Source organism: Emiliania huxleyi, assembly GCF_000372725.1.
Source record: "Emiliania huxleyi CCMP1516 unplaced genomic scaffold EMIHUscaffold_361, whole genome shotgun sequence".
In the NCBI taxonomy this organism is placed as follows: domain Eukaryota; phylum Haptophyta; order Isochrysidales; family Noelaerhabdaceae; genus Emiliania; species Emiliania huxleyi.
The window spans coordinates 1-22,077 of NW_005199264.1; the positions used below are offsets into that span (position 1 = coordinate 1).

The 22,077-nt window shown below is 63.1% G+C and overlaps 4 protein-coding genes across 4 annotated transcripts in view; 1 reads left to right on the forward strand and 3 right to left on the reverse strand.

Annotated features, from left to right (window-relative positions):
- Positions 1–9,372: 9,372 nt before the first annotated feature.
- Positions 9,373–10,273, reverse strand: EMIHUDRAFT_369314 (hypothetical protein). Its single transcript, XM_005772225.1, has one exon. It carries the CDS (start codon positions 10,133–10,135, stop codon positions 9,521–9,523), a length of 615 nt encoding a protein of 204 aa, XP_005772282.1. The 5' UTR covers positions 10,136–10,273; the 3' UTR covers positions 9,373–9,520.
- Positions 10,274–15,964: 5,691 nt separating this feature from the next.
- Positions 15,965–16,821, reverse strand: EMIHUDRAFT_117789 (hypothetical protein; the record flags this gene model as incomplete). The annotated part of the gene is made up of 3 exons (XM_005772226.1): positions 15,965–16,015; positions 16,089–16,160; positions 16,234–16,821. 3 exons carry the CDS (start codon positions 16,819–16,821, stop codon positions 15,965–15,967), a joined length of 711 nt encoding a protein of 236 aa, XP_005772283.1.
- A 159-nt stretch (positions 16,822–16,980) lies between these two features.
- Positions 16,981–17,784, forward strand: EMIHUDRAFT_369316 (hypothetical protein; the record flags this gene model as incomplete). The annotated part of the gene is made up of 2 exons (XM_005772227.1): positions 16,981–17,246; positions 17,356–17,784. Coding segments are annotated over 2 exons (594 nt in total), but the record flags the coding sequence as incomplete, so codon positions are not given.
- Positions 17,785–21,381: 3,597 nt separating this feature from the next.
- EMIHUDRAFT_242472 (hypothetical protein) overlaps positions 21,382–22,077 on the reverse strand; it is a gene marked incomplete at both ends in the record, with an annotated part of 1,336 nt that continues 640 nt past the window's right edge. The window contains 2 exons of the mRNA XM_005772228.1: positions 21,382–21,648; positions 21,777–22,009. Coding sequence (XP_005772285.1) covers positions 21,382–21,648; positions 21,777–22,009 — 500 coding nt within the window. The remainder of the gene's footprint in view (positions 21,649–21,776; positions 22,010–22,077) is intronic.

The window sequence follows — 22,077 nt, forward strand, 5'->3', positions numbered from 1 at the left end:
CAGTGTGGGGGCGAATGAGTGATGGCGGGGGTCGTTGATTCGGAATTTGGCGTGGCCATCGATTGATCCCATAGCTCCATAGTCTGTAGGCTATAGGCTAATTACAGTCCGCCACAATGAGAGAGAGAGAGAGAGACGTACAACGAGTACACCGAAAACGGATCACGTTCACGCCGCACTCCCCCCACTCAGTTCCCTATTACCTATTTACCCCTAGTCTAGCGGGAATGTTTCATCAGATTGACGTGCTAGATCTATCTGGGGCGATCCAGATATCAATCCAGCATCTCGTTCTATCTCATGCGATCTCGCGGCGATCTCGCCTATTCGCGTGCCGTTGTTCTGTTCTTCTTCGCGCTGCGCGCCAGCGCGCGCATTTGACCCCAGTCAAGGTTATGGGAGCGGCCATAACAGGTGTTATGGCTGTTATGGCTGGCTGCTCATAACACCTCATAACACCTCATAACACCTCATAACACATCCATCGCTGTTATGGCTGTTATGCCCACCCTACCATGACACCTCATAACACCTCATAACACCTCATAACACTCATAACACATCCCACTGGTTGTTATGACAGCCAGCATAACAACCTCATAACAGCTGTTATGTGTCCCACGGATTTTTCTTTTGGAGCCCCGCCGCGCGTATCCCGGCGTTCGCCGGTAAATTCTTCTTTCGCACAACACTGGGCACGGGTAAGATTCTTCTTTCGGAAATTGTAAAATTCTTCTTTCGGAGCGCCCGCCAACCATGGCCTACCGGATGAAGATGTTCAAGAGCCAGAAGCCCTCGTCGGTTGACCTGCGTGACCTGCGCGTCTCCGACTTCAAGAGGGTTCCCGGCTTCAACTATGTGTCGGCGGAGGACGAGCACACGGACAACTCGCTGTGTGCTCTGACATCCGAGAGGCGTGGGCCATCAACGCGTCAAACGGCCTGCAAATCTACGCGTTTCCCGAGGGATCGAAGGACGAGTCGGCGACGTGTTTGTCAACACGCCGAAAATGTTTCAGAGCGTCATGTCCGTTTGGTGTGCCCGGCCATGCGACCTCGGCTCGGACATGTGGCTAGCCGTCGTCGAGATTCCGAGCAAGCAGCAGAACGCGCCCCTGTTCGGCACGTTGGGCTGGCGAGCGGACTACACGCGACTGAAACGAGGCTGCAGGCCCCGGCCGGGGGGGCGGGCGCCCGTTGCCTTTTCTTCGCGCTGGCCGTTATAGAATTCTTGTTGGCTTCTAAAAATCTGTGTTCGTGCCAGTGCGCGCCAGTCCCGTGCCCAGTGTCGTGCGAGGGAGTTTCGTTGTAAGATTCTAAAAATCTCTCTCTCTCCGTTATAAGAGTACATGTACACGGGTCGGATTGTTGGTACAGTGTACCTAAAAGGTACCCGGGTATCTAGATGCAGTCGTCTTGCAGACAGTCGTACCCGGGAGGGAACTGCTCGTTTGTTCGATTGGTTGATGGTTGGTTTTTAGGGGGAAAGAAAGAACAGGGAGACGTCGACGGCGGCTCCTTGCCTTTCGTAGGAATCCTGCCGGATAGCGCTTTAGCGCGGCCCGGGTTCTTTACAGGTAGTGCGTGAACTTCGAACTTCCGCCCCAGCGGAAGCCAGCACGACAACTTTACCAAACTTGGAACATGGAAAGTGCCGCGCGTCACACCTCTCTGTTCACAGGTCGCCTCTGGCACCTGTTCGGCGCACTAGCCCGTCACGCCAAGCGCTAGGGCAAGGCGCAATGATGATCGAGAGCGTGGCGCAGCCACGCCAGCGTCCTCGACGCGCTAATCTAAAGAGGTCGGCGACGGCTGACGCCGCGCCTCTTCACACCTCTCTGTTCACAGGTCGCCTCTGGCACCTCTGTTCGGCGCACTAGCCCGTCACGCCAAGCGCTAGGGCAATGCGCGAGTATGATCGAGAGCGTGGCGCAGCCATGCCAACGTCTCCGACGCTAATCTAGAGAGGTCGGCGCCGGCCGACGCCGCGCCTCTTCACACCTCTCTGTTCACAGGTCGCCTCTGGCACCTGTTCAGCGCACTAGCCCGTCACGCCAAGCGCTAGGGCAATGCGTGATGATGATCGAGAGCGTGGCGCAGCCACGCCAGCGTCCTCGACGCTAATCTAGAGAGGTCGGCGACGGCCGACGCCGCGCCTCTTCACACCTCTCTGTTCACAGGTCGCCTCTGGCACCTCTGTTCGGCGCGCTAGCCCGTCACGCCAAGCGCTAGGCCAAGGCGCGATGATGATCGAGAGCGTGGCGCAGCCACGCCAACGTCCTCGACGCTAATCTAGAGAGGTCGGCTACGGCCGACGCCGCGCCTCTTCACACCTCTTTGTTCACAGGTCGCCTCTGGCACCTGTTCGGCGCACTAGCCCGTCACGCCAAGCGCTAGGGCAATGTGCGATGATGATCGAGAGCGTGGCGCAGCCACGCCAGCGTCCTCGACGCGCTAATCTAGAGAGATCGGCGACGGCCGACGCCGCGCCTCTTCACACCTCTCTGTTCACAGGTCGCCTCTGGCACCTGTTCGGCGCACTAGCCCGTCACGCCAAGCGCTAGGGCAATGTGCGATGATGATCGAGAGCGTGGCGCAGCCACGCCAGCGTCCTCGACGCGCTAATCTAGAGAGATCGGCGACGGCCGACGCCGCGCCTCTTCACACCTCTCTTTTCACAGGTCGCCTCTGGCACCTGTTCGGCGCACTAGCCCGTCACGCCAAGCGCTAGGGCAATGTGCGATGATGATCGAGAGCGTGGCGCAGCCACGCCAGCGTCCTCGACGCTAATCTAGAGAGATCGGCGACGGCCGACGCCGCGCCTCTTCACACCTCTCTATTCACAGGTCGCCTCTGGCACCTGTTCGGCGCACTAGCCCGTCACGCCAAGCGCTAGGGCAGTGTACGATGATGATCGAGAGCGTGGCGCAGCCACGCCAGCGTCCTCGACGCTAATCTAGAGAGATCGGCGACGGCCGACGCCGCGCCTCTTCACACCTCTCTATTCACAGGTCGCCTCTGGCACCTGTTCGGCGCACTAGCCCGTCACGCCAAGCGCTAGGGCAGTGTACGATGATGATCGACAGCGTGGCGCAGCCACACCAGCGTCCTCGACGCTAATCTAGAGAGATCGGCGACGGCCGACGCCGCGCCTCTTCACACCTCTCTATTCACAGGTCGCCTCTGGCACCTATTCGGCGCACTAGCCCGTCACGCCAAGCGCTAGGGCAATGTGCGATGAGGATCGAGAGCGTGGCGCAGCCGAGCCAGCGTCCTCGACGACGCTAACCTAGAGAGGTCGGCGACGGCCGACGCCGCGCCTCTTCACACCTCTCTGTTCACAGGTCGCCTCTGGCACCTGTTCGGCGCACTAGCCCGTCACGCTATAATCGATAGGGCGATGCCTGATGATGATCGAGAGCGTGGCGCAGCCACGCCAACGTCTCCGACGCTAATCTAGAGAGGTCGGCGCCGGCCGGTGCCGCGCCTCTTCACACCTCTCTGTTCACAGGTCGCCTCTGGCACCTGTTCGGCGCACTAGCCCGTCACGCCAAGCGCTAGGGCAATGTACGATGAGGATCGAGAGCGTGGCGCAGCCACGCCAGCGTCCTCGACGCTAATCTAGAGAGATCGGCGACGGCCGACGCCGCGCCTCTTCACACCTCTCTGTTCACAGGTCGCCTCTGGCATCTGTTCGGCGCACTAGCCCGTCACGCCAAGCGCTGGGGCAAGTGCGATGATGATCGAGAGCGTGGCGCAGCCACGCCAGCGTCCTCGACGCGCTAATCTAGAGAGGTTGGCGACGGCCGACGCCGCGCCTCTTCACACCTCTCTGTTCACAGGTCGCCTCTGGCACCTGTTCGGCGCACTAGCCCGTCACGCCAAGCGCTAGGGCAAAGCGCGAGTATGATCGAGAGCGTGGCACAGCCACGCCAGCGTCCTCGACGCGCTAATCTAGAGAGGTCGGCGACGGCCGACGCCGCGCCTCTTCACACCTCTCTGTTCACAGGTCGCCTCTGGCACCTGTTCGGCGCACTAGCCCGTCACGCCAAGCGCTAGGGCAATGCGCGATGATGATCGAGAGCGTGGCGCAGCCACGCCAGCGTCGACGCGCTAATCTAGAGAGGTCGGCGACGGCCGACGCCGCGCCTCTTCACACCTCTCTTTTCACAGGTCGCCTCTGGCACCTGTTCGGCGCACTAGCCCGTCACGCCAAGCGCTAGGGCAATGCGCGAGTATGATCGAGAGCGTGGCGCAGCCACGCCAGCGTCTCCGACGCTAATCTAGAGAGGTCGGCGACGGCCGACGCCGCGCCTCTTCACACCTCTCTGTTCACAGGTCGCCTCTGGCACCTGTTCGGCGCACTAGCCCGTCACGCCAAGCGCTAGGGCAATGTGCGATGATGATCGAGAGCGTGGCGCAGCCATGCCAGCGTCCTCGACGCTAACCTAGAGAGGTCGGCGACGGCCGACGCCGCGCCTCTTCACACCTCTCTGTTCACAGGTCGCCTCTGGCACCTGTTCGGCGCACTAGCCTGTCACGCCAAGCGCTAGGGCAGGGCGCGATGATGATCGAGAGCGTGGCGCAGCCACGCCAGCGTCCTCGACGCGCTAATCCAGAGAGGTCGGCGACGGCCGATGCCGCGCCTCTTCACACCTCTCTGTTCACAGGTCGCCTCTGGCACCTGTTCGGCGCAATAGCCCGTCACGCCAAGCGCTAGGGCAATGCGCGATGATGATCGAGAGCGTGGCGCAGCCACACCAGCGTCCTCGACGCTAATCTAGGGAGGTCGGCGACGGCCGACGCCGCGCCTCTTCACACCTCTCTGTTCACAGGTCGCCTCTGGCACCTGTTCGGCGCACTAGCCCGTCACGCCAAGCGCTAGGGCAATGTGCGAGTATGACCGAGAGCGTGGCGCAGCCACGCCAGCGTCCTCGACGCGCTAATCTAGAGAGGTCGGCGACGGCCGACGCCGCGCCTCTTCACACCTCGCTGTTCACAGGTCGCCTCTGGCGCCTGTTCAGCGCACTAGCCCGTCGCGCCAAGCGCTAGGGCAATGTGCGATGAGGATCGAGAGCGTGGCGCAGCCACGCCAGAGTCCTCGACGCGCTAATCCAGAGAGGTCGGCGACGGCCGACGCCGCGCCTCTTCACACCTCTCTGTTCACAGGTCGCCTCTGGCACCTGTTCGGCGCACTAGCCCGTCACGCCAAGCGCTAGGGCAATGTGCGATGATGATCGAGAGCGTGGCGCAGCCACGCCAGCGTCCTCGACGCGCTAATCTAGAGAGGTCGGCGACGGCCGACGCCGCGCCTCTTCACACCTCTCTGTTCACAGGTCGCCTCTGGCACCTGTTCGGCGCACTAGCCCGTCACGCCAAGCGCTAGGGCAGTGTACGATGATGATCGAGAGCGTGGCGCAGCCACGCCAGCGTCCTCGACGCTAATCTAGAGAGATCGGCGACGGCCGACGCCGCGCCTCTTCACACCTCTCTTTTCACAGGTCGCCTCTGGCACCTGTTCGGCGCACTAGCCCGTCACGCCAAGCGCTAGGGCAGTGTACGATGATGATCGACAGCGTGGCGCAGCCACACCAGCGTCCTCGACGCTAATCTAGAGAGATCGGCGACGGCCGACGCCGCGCCTCTTCACACCTCTCTATTCACAGGTCGCCTCTGGCACCTATTCGGCGCACTAGCCCGTCACGCCAAGCGCTAGGGCAATGTGCGATGAGGATCGAGAGCGTGGCGCAGCCGAGCCAGCGTCCTCGACGACGCTAACCTAGAGAGGTCGGCGACGGCCGACGCCGCGCCTCTTCACACCTCTCTGTTCACAGGTCGCCTCTGGCACCTGTTCGGCGCACTAGCCCGTCACGCTATAATCGATAGGGCGATGCCTGATGATGATCGAGAGCGTGGCGCAGCCACGCCAACGTCTCCGACGCTAATCTAGAGAGGTCGGCGCCGGCCGGTGCCGCGCCTCTTCACACCTCTCTGTTCACAGGTCGCCTCTGGCACCTGTTCGGCGCACTAGCCCGTCACGCCAAGCGCTAGGGCAATGTACGATGAGGATCGAGAGCGTGGCGCAGCCACGCCAGCGTCCTCGACGCTAATCTAGAGAGATCGGCGACGGCCGACGCCGCGCCTCTTCACACCTCTCTGTTCACAGGTCGCCTCTGGCATCTGTTCGGCGCACTAGCCCGTCACGCCAAGCGCTGGGGCAAGTGCGATGATGATCGAGAGCGTGGCGCAGCCACGCCAGCGTCCTCGACGCGCTAATCTAGAGAGGTTGGCGACGGCCGACGCCGCGCCTCTTCACACCTCTCTGTTCACAGGTCGCCTCTGGCACCTGTTCGGCGCACTAGCCCGTCACGCCAAGCGCTAGGGCAAAGCGCGAGTATGATCGAGAGCGTGGCACAGCCACGCCAGCGTCCTCGACGCGCTAATCTAGAGAGGTCGGCGACGGCCGACGCCGCGCCTCTTCACACCTCTCTGTTCACAGGTCGCCTCTGGCACCTGTTCGGCGCACTAGCCCGTCACGCCAAGCGCTAGGGCAATGCGCGATGATGATCGAGAGCGTGGCGCAGCCACGCCAGCGTCGACGCGCTAATCTAGAGAGGTCGGCGACGGCCGACGCCGCGCCTCTTCACACCTCTCTTTTCACAGGTCGCCTCTGGCACCTGTTCGGCGCACTAGCCCGTCACGCCAAGCGCTAGGGCAATGCGCGAGTATGATCGAGAGCGTGGCGCAGCCACGCCAGCGTCTCCGACGCTAATCTAGAGAGGTCGGCGACGGCCGACGCCGCGCCTCTTCACACCTCTCTGTTCACAGGTCGCCTCTGGCACCTGTTCGGCGCACTAGCCCGTCACGCCAAGCGCTAGGGCAATGTGCGATGATGATCGAGAGCGTGGCGCAGCCATGCCAGCGTCCTCGACGCTAACCTAGAGAGGTCGGCGACGGCCGACGCCGCGCCTCTTCACACCTCTCTGTTCACAGGTCGCCTCTGGCACCTGTTCGGCGCACTATCCTGTCACGCCAAGCGCTAGGGCAGGGCGCGATGATGATCGAGAGCGTGGCGCAGCCACGCCAGCGTCCTCGACGCGCTAATCCAGAGAGGTCGGCGACGGCCGATGCCGCGCCTCTCCACACCTCTCTGTTCACAGGTCGCCTCTGGCACCTGTTCGGCGCACTAGCCCGTCACGCCAAGCGCTAGGGCAATGCGCGATGATGATCGAGAGCGTGGCGCAGCCACGCCAGCGTCCTCGACGCTAATCTAGAGAGGTCGGCGACGGCCGACGCCGCGCCTCTTCACACCTCTCTGTTCACAGGTCGCCTCTGGCACCTGTTCGGCGCACTAGCCCATCACGCCAAGCGCTAGGGCAATGTGCGAGGATGATCGAGAGCGTGGCGCAGCCACGCCAGCGTCCTCGACGCGCTAATCTAGAGAGGTCGGCGACGGCCGACGCCCTCTTCACACCTCTCTGTTCACAGGTCGCCTCTGGCACCTGTTCGGCGTACGGCCCGTCGCGCCATGTGCTGGGCGAGATCGCGCTCTAGTAATTGCAAGGAAGGGCGAGTGGGGGAAGTGCCGGTAGGAGCCTCCCATCCCTCCATCACGGCACCCTCAGCGTCCCCGCGCACGGTGTGCATGAGGAATAGCACACGTGTGTGGGACTCGTGTCGAGCCAGATGGGAGTGGCCTCGTGGCGAGTGCCCCACGGGCCTTGCTATACGAGTGCTACCCCGGCTCCTACCGGCATAGCCGGAAGGGGCGCGAGCGGCTCAGAGTACCCTGAAGTGACAGTCGTCACGGGACTCTAGCCTCCGGAGCTCGCGCCTCTTGTCACCCATAGAGCACATCGTGCGAATTATCCGGATGTGGGCTCTCTCATGCCCTGTGATGTACGTACACACGTACCGGTCGTTCGAACCATGTGGAATGAGAGGATCCGCCGATGCCTTCAGAGGGAACGCACGAGAAAAGGAAAGAATACCTGCACCTGTACCTGTTGAAATTTTTAGGTTTGTTTGTTGTTGGCTGTGTGTGGTGGGGTGCTTTGAATTCATCCAGTAGGCCTCCCCACTGGTGTGAAAAGGTTTTTCGAGGATTTCAACCCCAGGAAGTCAGTCGGCAGAACTAGTCGGCGGGCGCTCTTGCGCGTCGTGCTCGCCCTCGCTGCAACTTCGCGACACCCCTCTGCGTGCGCGCGTCGCATGACAGGTTTGGACCGCCGTCTAGGCCGACACAAGATCGTGCCCACCGCTGGCCAGGCCGGGTGCGAAGCCTTTTGCAACGCAGACAATGAACTGGCGTTCTGTGGCGGCCAGGCAGACAAGACCTCGTGTGCCCTCTGTGACTTTTGCACAGATGACCAGAAGCCGTGTTCGAGCTGGTGCTCCATGTACACGTGCGACCGGCCCGACTGCGAGGGTTGCGACCCCGATGAGCTCGGCTGCCAATTCAGCCCACCACCGTCGCCCCTTCCGCCGCCTCCGCCGCCCTCCAAACCTCTGGCGCCGTCGCCGCAGCCGCCACCCCCGTCCCCCTTCCCGCCCGATCCGAGCCCACCACCACCCAGCCCCTCACCTGAAGAGTGCTGGTGGTGCGTCCTTCCGCCGCCCTCGCCGCTGCCGATGGCGGCTCTGCTGGCTCCCCCACCCCCATTTCTCATGCTTGCGTCAGTTCATCCGCCGCCACCAGCCCCGCGGTTTCCGTCGGCATCGTCGGCTAGGGCACGCGGCTCAACTGCCATGATGACTCTGGACATGCTCGTGGTGGGCGGCGGCCTCGGCTTGCTCGTTGCCTCTGCACTTCGCTTCCGCGCGCACATGCTGCACGTTTCGGCGCGGCGGCAGCTGAGCAAGGACGACGCGGAGGACGCGGCAAGGGGGAGGAGGAAGGCGAGGGTGCGTGCTACGACACGGGCGATACCAGTCGACCGCGTTCAGGAGCAGGACCTAACAGACTCGGACGACGAGCAGGTGGCGCTCGATCCCTATGACTTGGAGATTTCGCGAGGACGAGGGCGGCAGGGGCCAGCGTCCGGGCGGCGGGACCAGCGCGTGTAGGGGTGTGTGGGGGGGGGGAGTCGGCGTGCGTCGACGTCGGCCAGAGTGCACAGAGATGCTGAGTCGTGCAGCTCCGACCGCAGCTCCACCTTCAACGCGGCCCGCTCACGACACTCACACATGAGGGGTGCGTGCCGAAAGGATGCCCGCATAGTGCCCGCATCGCGATCGGGCGGCCGGCCCTGCCCCTGGGCCTGGCTGGCTGCGGGGCCATGCGGTTGATGCACGCCGATTTTTACGAATCTAAGTGGCATTTTACCGTCCGCATGCCACGCGCAAGGGCGGTTGTCACCGGCGCTTGAGGCTTGACCCTTGAGTAAACAGAAATTGTTGGAAATTTCCTCGCCTGCGGCGCACGCCAGACACAACCAACCAACCAGTCATAGGCGTGGGGCCAAGCAACCCGGGCGAGTTTTCCAAGTACAACGGGGAAAGGGAGGCGCCTCGCATTCGCCTCACCGCTGCAGCTTGTGCACGAAGACGACGCTCCATCGCCGCCCGCGCGGGATGATCTCCCCCGGCGCATCCTCCGCCTCGAGATTGATTACTCTCTCGTCCAGCACATCCTGCTCCCTCTGCGCGATGCCGTGGAAGAGCCCAGAGTAGGCCGGGCCAGCGTACACGTTGAGCGAGCGGCGGCGCAGCAGCAGCGACGCGAGCGGTCGCGCGTTTTCTTCGGCGTCGTCCGCCGCGGACGGCGCGTGGAGGTCGAGCAGGACGTCGGAGCCGAGCGAGAGCGTGCACACGTGTGGCGCGTACATGACACCGTCTGTGTGCGGCGTGAGCCCTGCGCCCGCCTCGTACTCATTCACGAGGCAGTGATTGGGAGGGCCGCCGATGGTATCCACGGGCCAAAGGCCCGAGCGCACGATCGCGTCCACCAAGGCGGAGATCCATGGCGGCAGCGACTCGCGCACAAAGGGCTCGCCCGGCCGGCCGCCCCAGTTGGCGGTTCGGCGGCCCGGACGCCCGCCGGTCCAGCGTTCAGCCGGCGCCGCGGCGATGTTGGCGAGCAGCGCGTCCTCGTCCGCTGCCGAGACGAAGTTGCGCACCACGGTGATTGACGGCATCGGAGCAGAAGACAGAGGCGGCGGCAGTGGTGGCATGCTGGAGAATGTTGGGCATGGGAGCGGTGGCGGCGGCGGCGGCGCAGTGCTAGCCTTGGCCTTCTCGGCTTTGGCGCGCCGAATGAGCGCGAGTGCGTCAGGCGGCATATCTTGGCCAAAAAGAAAAAAGTCGGCCCGCCTGTGTGGGGGATCCTGCCCACCCCCTCTCCGTGTCGCGCTGTGTGCCCCGCACCCCTTCCCCCCGAATGGCATCCTCCCAAGACCCTTGCTTGCTTGCTTCTTCCGCAAGGAGCAAGGTGGGGACTCTGAGGGCCCAACTTGAGAATCGTGCTTTGAGTTGGGTTGTTTCGTGTTGGGTGGGTTGTGGTTGGGTTGGGTTGTTCCGCGTGAGGTTGGGTCGTCGGCGCGAAGGGTGAGGTCTCGACCGCCGCCGCTCACGCCAGCGGACGGCCACTGCCGGTGTTTTTGGCTTCGCCACCGTTCAAGGCGTGCGCCATGCGCTCGCCGGCATCGAGCGAGCAACGTGATCGACCGAGCGGCTTGCTGTGTGGTCGCCTTCTTGTGGCTCTCGTCGAGAGCGTTTTGCGTCCCGGCGGGTGGGAGAATGTGTGTCGTCTGAAGTGTCACTGTGTGCGTCACATCGATGTGGATAACAAGCACGGTCGATCCGTCAAAGCGATACACTCGTTCCTATCACGCTGGAAGGCTTGCACGGAGCTCTGTGCCGGCACACAGAAGAGCCGTGCGGCAAGAAGAGCTCGATGGGGAGCGAGAACTGCCAGAGGTGCTCACCCAGGTTTCGGAAGTCCGCCTTGATGCGGTCAGTCCCCCCCAGGTTTGACCGCGCAGCTCGCAAGACTCGTCGAACACTCGTAGCCTTTCTGCGCCTCTGACTCTGCAAGCTATGCGGGAAGAGCAGTTTATTCGCAATATATCGACGAGTTCGAGAGAGCCACAGGCTTTCGCTCGGGAGGGATTGAGTGCGTCGCGACGGACTTCAGGCTACACCTGAAAATCTGACGGTTCTCGCTCCCCATCGAGCTCTTCTTGCCGCACGGCTCTTCTGTGTGCCGGCACAGAGCTCCGTGCAAGCCTTCCAGCGTGATAGGAACGAGTGTATCGCTTTGACGGATCGACCGTGCTTAATATCCACATCGATGTGACGCACACAGTGACACTTCAGACGACACACATTCTCCCACCCGCCGGGACGCAAAACGCTCTCGACGAGAGCCACAAGAAGGCGACCACACAGCAAGCCGCTCGGTCGATCACGTTGCTCGCTCGATGCCGGCGAGCGCATGGCGCACGCCTTGGACGGTGGCGAAGCCAAAAACACCGGCAGTGGCCGTCCGCTGGCGTGAGCGGCGGCGGTCGAGACCTCACCCTTCGCGCCGACGACCCAACCTCACGCGGAACAACCCAACCCAACCACAACCCACCCAACACGAAACAACCCAACTCAAAGCACGATTCTCAAGTTGGGCCCTCACTCTGTCCTCTTCCCATCCCTAGTTTGCCTGTGTTCGAAATTCTTCCTGTGTTAGTGCCAGTGTGTGCGCCACAGTCCCGTGCCCAGGGTTGTGCGAGGGAGTTTTGTAAAAAATCTTTCACTTTCTTCTGACTGGGGGGGGTGACAAGGGGGGGTCAGTGATGGGTATCCAAGAAAGAACAGAGCACCCTCTCGAGGTTCTCGAGGTGGATATCCTTTGGCCGCGTTGGGTAGCGAGGATTGGTGTGACGCGATCCACGCAGGCGTGTTTTCTGGCGGCCGACCGTCAGTGCCCGGAGTTGCCCCTTCTCCCGACTGCCCCGGCTAGTTCCCGAGTTTCGCGGGAGTGACCCCATGCGTCAAACCCGACAACCCAAGGGAGGGATGGGAGGACGGCACGCCGCCACCACACAGGGATTTTAAGGAGAGGGGTGAGGTGCGCTAGCCATCGCCCACCCTTGGGCGTCCGCCTCTTCCTATCTCACTTCGCAGTCTCTCTCCGATTCTCGCTGCAACCTTCGTGCCAACGCAGCCCTGTGGTCACTGCTAAAATTCTTTTTGCTCGGCCGGCACTCATACTGTCCTGGTCGAGAGTGTGTGCCGCCAAGGCTTAGGCTGTACGAGGTTTTCCTCTCGCACCCCGTCTGTTTTCCTTTCCTTTTTTCTCCACAGCACCCTCTCTTTTCCTCTCTATTTTCCCGAGAAAACTCCGTGGAAATCGTCAAATTTTTGGCTCTGAGCCGAGTCTGAGGCTGGTTTGGGCCCAAAATCAGCCAAATTTTAGGCCAAATCGTCAAAATGCCGGGAATTTTGCGGAGAACCCGTGTAGACCTGGAAATTACCCTGCGACCGCCTGGGTATTTTGTCGATTCCTCAATTTTGCCTCAGATTTTGCCCCAGACCAGCTCTCAGACTCAGGCCTCAGGGAAACTCGCGAGTTTCCAGAATGGAGCACCAAACACCCTCTGTTTTCCCTGGAAATTTCCGGCAACGCAAAGTGCTGGGGACCCTCTGTTTTCCTTTTTGTTTTCCGGAAAACCTCGTACAGGCCAAGCCAAGGCGGGGGTACTCGTGGACAGTGCCGACGGGACGCGGCTCGAGAGACGACTCCCGCGAATGCACGGCTGGCATCCGTGGCGTGGGCTCGCCTTCGAAAAGTCGGGCGGGCATTCCCCGCAACTCTATCGCTAACACGCGCGCACCACCGAGACTGTGGTGGGCGCGCTGCGGTCGCACGTCTACCTCCGTCATAGTGCCACGACGTGCGGCCTAGATTTAGCACACGCGCCTCTGCTTGCATACACTCATACATTGGATTGTCATCACCTGTGAGTGCGAGATAGGGCTAGCCGTAGGCAGCTAGCCTCTGAGGAGGGCGACCATAGACACCTCACTAGACCCCACGCACGGTCTCGTCCGTGCCCCGCCGGCCGGAGAGATTGCTGGAGGTAGAGCAAGCCTGCTCTAGCCTCGCATATCACTTCCTGTTGTCTGTTGTTTGGTGTGCCCTTGTTTGTTCTCTTGGCACCTTGGAGTGCTGGGGGGGGCAACAGGGAGGATGTGGCCTTGAGTTATGTGTACGCCTACTCAGGGTGTGTGGCAGCCCGCTGGCTGTGTGTCTTGTGAGCCTGTTTGTGTCTGTGTGTCGCTCGTGCGTGTCGTCATCATCTGTCTGGCGTCCACCCATACCGCGTTGGTGTCCAGTCCGAGCCTGGCTGTTCTTCACCTTTCTACCTACCTACCTACTCATGATGAAATTCTGCAAAAGCCCTGAGGCCCCTGCCCTGCCCCTACCTACCTACCTTACTTATATGACACTAAAAAAGAAGTCTAGGCTAGTTCCAATTCACTCTGACACGCTAATCTTGAAAACGCGTCCAACGGAGCTCCGTGTTGCTCCCAGCGGAATCCCCCGCGCTTCCTGCGGCCATGGCCGATGATACTAGTATGAGAGGTCATCTGGCTACCGCGAGCGCGACTCAACTCGCCGACGTCGTCCGATGATTGTGCCTCAAAGTCAGCCTCCGGAGGCTATCGTGGGGTCGAGCCGGCGGTAGCCGTGACATGTGGTTCCACCACCCCTCGCAGGCTTTGCCTCTGACCGCCACCGTTCCCAGGCTGCCTAATGGGATGGAAAGGAAGGCTGGGCGAGCGTATTATCTATAGACAGAAAAAAGGGAGAAAAGAAAATTTTGGATCCGGATCTCTTCTCAGACTTGTCGGATGCTGCACGCCCTGCGAGCGGGGCGGGGTGCGCACTGTCCCTCTGTGTTCGTGTGCGTCGCCCATCTCTCCCTGGAGATGACTGCTCTATATCACTGTATGTATTTACAGACTTGTCTGACGCACGAGACACGGGCGCTGCGACGAGCCTGCCGCCTTCCAACTGGAACTCGTCCTGGTGTTTCCACTTCCCCCTCACCGGGCGCGACACGCTCGGCGCGGTCTTGCACACTTGGCTCCGACAGCTCTCCACCCTGATCAGCCTGGCGCAGGCGCGTACAAAGTCGTTCCCTCTTGTGTGCCGCGTACCCACCCACTCCTGAGCGCGCACAATCGTGTGTGTGACAACAGGGAGGCGCCTTGCGAGGACCGATACAACTCGTTGCCCCAACCGTTGAGGAGGCTGAGACGGTGAACCACCTCGGCCAATTCTGCCGCACAGCGCGAGCAGAATCACGCTCGCGTGCAGGACGTACCGGCCCGGACTGCTCGGCAGCCGCAAGGGCTGCAGCAATCGAACAGGGAGGAAGGAAGCACGTGCGGTGGGGGCCCGGCCCACAGTTCTCGCTGCTCGATGCATTCGAGCATGTAGGTGCGACGGCCGCCTCGGATGAGGTCACCGATTTTGCATTGAGATGCTCCCACCCTGCAGGTGTCCCGCCCGGCCGGGTCAGCTTCCTGCGCACTCCGCCGGCTGCTTGCTGGCCGGGCGCAGCCGCCTTCACCACCGCGGACCTGTGCGGCACCCAAATCGCGTGTGCGCAGGTCGGCCGCAAGGGTCAGCTCCTGTGCGGCTCCAGCCCTCGAAAGGGAGTCGCCGCTCAACGCCGCGCAATCATGACGCCCAGCTCCTGGGCCGCGGCCATTGAAGCGGTACGCCTCGGCGGGGCCCGCTCCAACGGCGGGGCGCGGCCGCCACAGCAACCGCCACACCGGTGTGGGTACTGGTTTATCCGCCGGCCGTTCCAACTGCGAGGAGACACCATCCTGGTGGACATGAGCGCTCGTGGGCAGCATTGGAGCTGGACTGCCGTCCCCTTGGCGTTGGTGGCGCAGGCCTTGCGTCGCATAGCTCAAAAGTACGCGATACCTTGCATCGAGGTGAACCACATGGAGTTTTATAACAACCACACTTTGCATCGCAACGCCGCCCGTGTGTGGAGCATAGCGAACGCGACGTTGGGTACGGTGCTTGGCAACCGCACCCAGATCGGCAAGAGGTCCCGCGAGTACGGCACCAGGGCCAATGCGCGGGAGCTTCACGCAGCCGCGACGGCACCTCTCTTTATCGGCGAAATCGGGTCAATGTGGCCTGACCTCGTCCTGGCAAAGCGGTGCCGTGCGGGGAAACCCAGCGCCATGCTCGTGCTGTCAGGCGAAGGTGCACCTCCCGGCGTGTCTAACCCGGAGTGTGGCAGCGGCCAATTTGTTCGTGGCGCGGAGGTGCCCTGGAAGGAGCGCAACACAACCACGAGAACATGTGGAAGGGTTCGTCAAGCCCCGATGTGATCGAGTGGACGACGAGGCGGAAGAAGTCGGCCGAGGGCCGGGATGCGAGGGGGGGCTCTGCTGTGGTAAGGTGTGACCGGACCACACGGGTTCCTCTTTCCCGCTCTATTTCCGCGTCTTCTCACAGCTTCGACGAGGTCTCTCTCAGGTTTCGAATTAATTATATCTTTTTTCCTTTCCCGCCTCCCGCTGCACACGACTCACCGCGAGCGCGCGGAGCTCTCGCCCCTGCGCGGCTGCGGGCCCGGTCCCATGGCTGTGCCGGTAAGGTAAGGTAAGGTAAACGAAAAGCCTCGACATACATGCCACACACACACACACACACACACACACACACACACACACACACACACACGCACACACACACACACACGCACACACACACACACACACACACATACATACGCACACACACACGCACACACACGCACACACACACCCACACACACACATACATACGCACACACTGCACGTATAGAGTAAGTCGGAGTAGTCATTGAATCTGGTCGGTTCGAGCGTCTCCCGCGGACGCGGCGCGCTTCGTTGGCCAACGACGCCAAAGACGACGCCGCTGCCGATGCGGCCTCAGCGGCGCCCGCCCAAAGCGCTCAGAACGGAATGTCCTCGTCTCGAAACAGCGGTGACGCTCCCTCCGGCGCCTATTCGCGAGTGAAGCGGCGTCTGGCCCGAGTGCGCGGATAGGGGTCGGGGGGTGGCGCGTCGCGCCGGTACGGCCGCGGGCGGCGGCGGCGAGTCGGGCGGCGCCTCCTGCGAGTGCTGGTCGATGAAGGCGGAGCAGGCCGCCTGAGGCAGAGGAGGGGGCCGGCTGAGGGTGCGGCTGCTGGCGGCGCCGCGGGCTGGCTGTCGCGTGCCGCACCTTGGAGGAGAGCACTTCGAAGGAGAGGCCGACGCGGTGGCGCACCGCCAGCGCCGCCGCGTACAGCAGCTGCTTCTGTGAGGGCGCGCCGGCCAGCCGGCTGCTGGCGCCGCCATAGCTGCTGCCGCCGCCGCCGCCCTCGCCACCCTGCGCCTTGAGATGCTCGTCGATGTAGGCGGAGCAGGCGGCGGACGACTCTAGCACCGCCTCGGGCATCTCCTGCCCCGCCTTGCTCGCCAGCTCCATCGCAAACGCCACCTGCTTCTCCGTCGGAGGCACCCGCTCGAGCGCCGCATTGATGAAGTCGGAGCATGAGGCCGCGTCTTCGAGCGCCTCGGGTGGGATGGGAAGCTGCGTGCGTAGCGAGAGCGCCTGCGCGTACGCGACCTGCTTCTCCGAGGGCGGCGCGCCGCCGGACGCAGACGAGAACGGCGATTCGGCTCCGCCCGACCCGAACGGGCCATCGAGACCGTCGAGCTGGAGCCGGACCGCGGCGAGGCCGGGTGACCGCGCAAGTTGCAACGGGCCGCGCACCGCTCGCAGCGATGCGGGTCGCAGCAACGGGCAGGTCATCAGAAGGAGCCTCATGCTGCGTTCGCGTGGTGGGCGCGTGTTAACTTTCTTTTTTCTAACTTCGCCTGATGAACGAAAAAATAAAGAATTGCACGGCCGTTCGTGCGAGAGGGAGGCGGAATCGGCGAGCGACACAGCTGCGAGAATGGACGACGATGTGGCACCGCTCGCAGAGCGGTGCCAAATGTGTGGCCATCGAACGCCTCGGCCGCTCTGCTTCGCTGTCTCGGGTACGATAGGGAACGTCGGGAGCTGCTAGTCGATCGGCTGCTCGCACGGGCGCTTCCAGCCGACGAGTGGTGGACACCGTCAGCCTGCTGGACTGTGTCGTACGCCGCTTCGATCGGCCTGCGTCTCCGTTCGCACGAGGTGTTAGTGTTTGGAGCGCACCCCGACCGGGCGTCCTCGTGCGCGCGCGTCTACGCAAAGACCTACGCCGCGTACGCCTCAACGCACGCCGGAGTAGATCTCCACCCACCCACGAAGCAGGGAGATAAGGTTCTCCTCTTTCCCGTGCGGCATAAACCCCGCCCCGCGCCTTCGCGACAGGCTACTCTTCTCGACCGGTCTCAACCTCGCCCTCGTCGGAGGCCTCGCCCTCTCGCACGAGCTCGCGCTCGTCCTGACCGCCAGCCTGACCGTCTGCTGGTCGTACCACGCACTCACCCTCTCGTGGGGACGCTCACTCGGCTCGCCGGACGGGAGGTACTCATACACCGCAGTCGAGGCCTCTTCGCCGCCGCGCACTTCCTCGCCGCAGAGCGCGTGCGCGCCGCCGCCGCCGCCGCCGCCGCAGTCCGCGCCGCTGAGCTTCTTGGGCGGGTCGGCCGGTGGTCGGATAATGCGGGAGCTGCTGGCGGGGCCTGGGAGGTTATAGCAGCTGGAGAGCGACGACCTGAGGCCAGGCGCGTGTTAATCATGTGTAGATGTGGGAGGAGGACGGGGACTTCGGCTCGGTTTAGAAAACGCATTCTCTTTTTTAGGGTGCCCACAGGACCCCCAAAAGAAAATAGCTTTCCGCCTCAAAAAGGGACGCACGAGGCAAATCTGATGTTGGCTTGTTCCAATAGGAGCGAGGCCTCTTCCGTTGGGGGACCGAGTTCATAGGAAACGAGGGTTTCCCATTGGTGACCCGCTCCAGCGCGGAGCGTGTGACACTGCACTTTTGGCGCCGAGCGCCCGCGGCTCAGACCTTGTGCAAGCCGACCCTCGGTGACCACGCCGGTCCGGACCGATGGCGCTCGGTGTGGAGCAAGCAAGACACACCCACCCCCCATCGGCGCGCGCCCGCCCTTCAAACGGCCGCCAGGAGCACCAAGAGGGGGACTCCTCATGGCTGTGGTCAAGGGGGCTTCGACCGGCCTCGGCTGGGGGGGCGAATTGTCCCGGCTGCGGACGCGTTCTGCAGCCCCCTGGGCGTGGGTCAGCACCCCAAAACTGCCCCTCGGCGGCATACAGCACTGCCAGCCAGCCTCTTCCTCCTCCTAAGGGCTGTACTATAGGCCATATTGCGCCGCCTCCTACTGGCAGCCGGGGCGCGCGCCGCGGGCGCCTCGGCGCGCGCACGGCTCGCAAAGTTCGAACGAGTACTGCCGCCCGGCAGCCTCAAGGCTGCCGGGCGGCAGTACTCGCCTCGCAAGGCGCGCACCGGCTGCTCTGGCTGCTGCGCCGGCGGCCGCTGCGCTGGCCGCTGCTGCGCCGGCTGGCGGGCGGTACGGCCGCCGGCGGCCGCTGCACCCGCGCCTTCCCTCGCGGGCGCCGTCGCGCCGCGCGCCCAACTCTGCTGGTACACGGCACGCGTCGTCACACAGCCGCGGAGAATAGGCGGTGCAGCGCGCGAAGCGCGCGCGATCTCGTACTTTTAAGGCTGGATCCGGCCATTCCAAGGGTATACCTTTGAGAATCCCCAGCGTCCCACCCTCCTAGTCACACTCTCAATATCTCGACTCGCCAACACGAAGTGCTGCGATCGGCGGTGGCCCATTTTTCTTTTCTTTTCTTGGGTCCTGTGGGCACCCCATCTTTTTATCCGATATTTTTTGGCCTGTACGCCATATTAATATCTTTGAAGCGAGTAAGCTCAAAGAAAAAGCTGAGCTTTACGGGCGTCCCTTTCGCGCCAAAGAGCAAGGCCGCACGCACTCTGAGCAGCCAATGTTCGGCGCCCGTCCTTAGGCAACACCCATGGAGACGCTCCGCCAACTCCTCCCACAATCATCACTAAGGCCGCTGGTGTGCACGCTGCCGCAGCTCGAGTCGAGTCTGCTACTGGATCCTCCGTGGGTGGGCGGTGATCATCCTGGCCCGACCTGCCTCCCTCCCAATGGGACGCGGCCCGCGCTGGCTCTTTATATCAACGTGGCACAGCACACCTCGCGTCGGCGCCACGTCGAGGCCGCCATCGCCCCCCTCCTCTTGCCGCGCGTGCCCGTTGAGCGAGTGGAGGCGGCAACGCCGGCGGCAACGGGGTGCCCGCTGCCACCGCTCAGGCCCGTAGTGCGAAAACGCGAGGGCGCGCGTAAGAGGGGCGCGGATGACTGCCTATCGAAGTCGCACTTTGACGCCTGGCGGCGTATCGTTCGTCGGGCCGAGGTGGCGGAGGACGCGTGGGGGTGCGCGCTCTGGGAGGACGCGAGCGCACCACGCCTCTCGATCTCGAGACCTCGAGCCTGTAGGCTGATCCTCGAGGATGACGTGGACATCCACCCAGATCTACAGCCGGGAAGGTTTGCTGACGTTGTCGACGCCGGACTCAGATACGCCGAGTTGGCAAACGCCCCGCTCGTCTACTTGGCGCTGTGCCGGCCCACTGCCTCCGCCCCGACCCCCGGAGCCCCAGGGGATCCCCTCGGGCCGGTATCTCGGCTGGGCTACCCGACCCGGTGGCGCGACTACTGGCGGCGACAGATCTCGCAGCAGCCCTTCGCGCCGCGCACCGCGCCGCGGCTCGCCGCCGGGCGGTGCCGCGGCTACTGCACCACCGCTTATGCGTTGCAAAAGAGGCACGCCGTGAGTTTGCCCATGTGCGGTAGCTAGGCCCTTGCCTAGGCTGCCTGGCACCGCGTCTTAGGCACGCGCGCAAGCTGCTGCGCGAGCTGCCAGCCGACCGCATCTTCAACGAGACTGGTGTCGCAATCGACATCAACCTCGAGAGGTGACTGGGAGAGTTGCAGCGCGTGGGCTGACCGCGCAACACAGCCCTCCCGCTCGCTTCGCAGGCACCCCGACGCACACCGATACCTGCTCCTCGGCGCCAGCACACGCAGCCCGGCCAAGAGGGACCATTTCGGCATCCTCTACCAGCACCCGGCGTTGCAGGGGGAGGACAGCATCACCAACAAGGGTAGATAGAGCTCATCAAACGTGCGACATGGGCTCTGCACGAAAAGACTGACAGAGGCACCTCAAGCCGCGTGACGCCGCCAAATCGCGCACGACAAAACTCGACGCAGAAGGTGTCTCAAGACGACCTCTGGGCCGGCGCGGGGCCGGGGGCCCCAGAGGGTGTCCATGCGGGGGGGGGATGGGGCCCCATGGCCCGCCGCAGGCGCCGATTTTTTCAGGTTTTTTCTTCTTTTTTTGGCGATTTTTTACTTGTTTTCATGGGAAATCGGCGACTTGCGGCCATGCTATCACGCCTTGCGACAGCCTGTCGGCGCTGCTGACCGTGCCATGATGCACAATTGATCACCTGCATAGCTCGCGGCCTTAGTATCAAGCATTCAGTGACGACCTGATCGTACGGCCAGTAGGAAGGTGTCCTTCCATCGTGTGCACGCTTCTGACGCAATGCGCGTCACAAACTGCCTTGGACTGGCTCTGGCACTCTCGAGGCTATGCCTACACAGCCTCGCGCGCATGGGCAGTCAAGAGGGACCACGCACCTTCTCAGGACAGCGCCGGTGCCTCTCTCTTGGACCGGCAAACTTGGTGGTATCGTGTCACCAATGTGGGACCAGTGCATCGCGCCATCGACAGCTCTGAACTGCGCCTCACCACTGACCGGGAAGGCCGCCAAGTGGGCCAGCACAGGTCGCACATTGTGGCAGCAGTCAGCAATGCATGTCTGATAGCTAGAGCAGCAGCGTCAGGGTCGCAGGGTCGGATCGTGTCAAGCCTCTCGCCCGGCCGGCCGCGTGCAGACGTCGGCCTGTCTGCTGTCTGGAGTGATCTGTCGGCGGTCAGTACGACCGCTCAGGTTAGAGTTATCTTATGGTTAGAGGGTCTATCTGTATGTACTCCTCGAGATCTCTCCAAATCTGCCCTCTGATTAACCTAGCTTAATCGGGAAGTCGGTGCTAGCTGACACTAGCGGAGCCGGAGCCCCGTTTCCGCACTGCTGCACGGCGCATGGTGCCTCCGGGGGGCCCCGCGCCGGCCCAGAGAAGACGACTCGAAAACAACATCAACTTGCCGGGGCGAGATGTGTGTGGAGCAAATAGAGATTTTATTTGGATAGCACACGATTACAGGAGCGGTCCGCGCAACTGCTCACAACAAGCATACAAAAGAACTTCTAGACGAAACACGTGTAGCGAAAGGACGCGAGCCGGCAGCGCGGCACGTGCACCGCACTCAGCGCAATCGCTTTCGGAGGTTCCGTCCGTGCGCGGCCGCGGGTGCTGTTGCTTTGAGGATTGGTGCCCCCTTTTTCGCGCGGCTCACTGTCGACCTCACCTCCACAGGGTCCGCGTCGCTAGCTGGCGCTGGCACATCCGATGCTGTCGCCATGCCACGCGAGGGCGCCTCCTGGCTGGCGTGGTCCCATCCCGCCGCACCCTCGCCGCCCAGCCCTGCGTCCGCCGTGTCTCTCTCCTTCAGCCGGCCCCATCGGTTGCGCACCTGTGCCGACCGCGGAGGGGGCGCGTGAGCGGTGCTTGAAGGGACGTACAGGAGGGACGCCGCAGCGATGCAGGGCGGAGGCCTCAAGAGAGAGCGCCCCGGCACTCTGCTACTCTCGGGCCGCGCACCGCGTCAGTCGACCTCCCCGGCAGGGGGAAGTTCCGCCACTTGGTCCCGTGCTGCAGCACGCCCGCGCGAATGGCTGCGTCCTCCTGCTCCGTCCACGGCGCCACCGGCTGGCGCGGCGAGGTCGGGTTGTCGGAGCGAGCGACGGGCTCATCGGCGGCCGGACTGGCGGGCACACGCGCGCCCGTCGCCGCCGCTGCCGCCGCCACGAGAAGCGCTGCCGTGTCTGCGGTGGCTACGGTGTCGGCCAGGGCACCGGCAGCATCGGCTCCAAACGCTTTCCCGCAGGAGGAGGAGCAGGAG

Excerpts from the sequence above, each read along its gene's own strand:
- EMIHUDRAFT_369314 (XM_005772225.1), bottom strand. The coding sequence starts at position 10,135 with ATGCCGTCAATCACCGTGGTGCGCAACTTCGTCTCGGCAGCGGACGAG.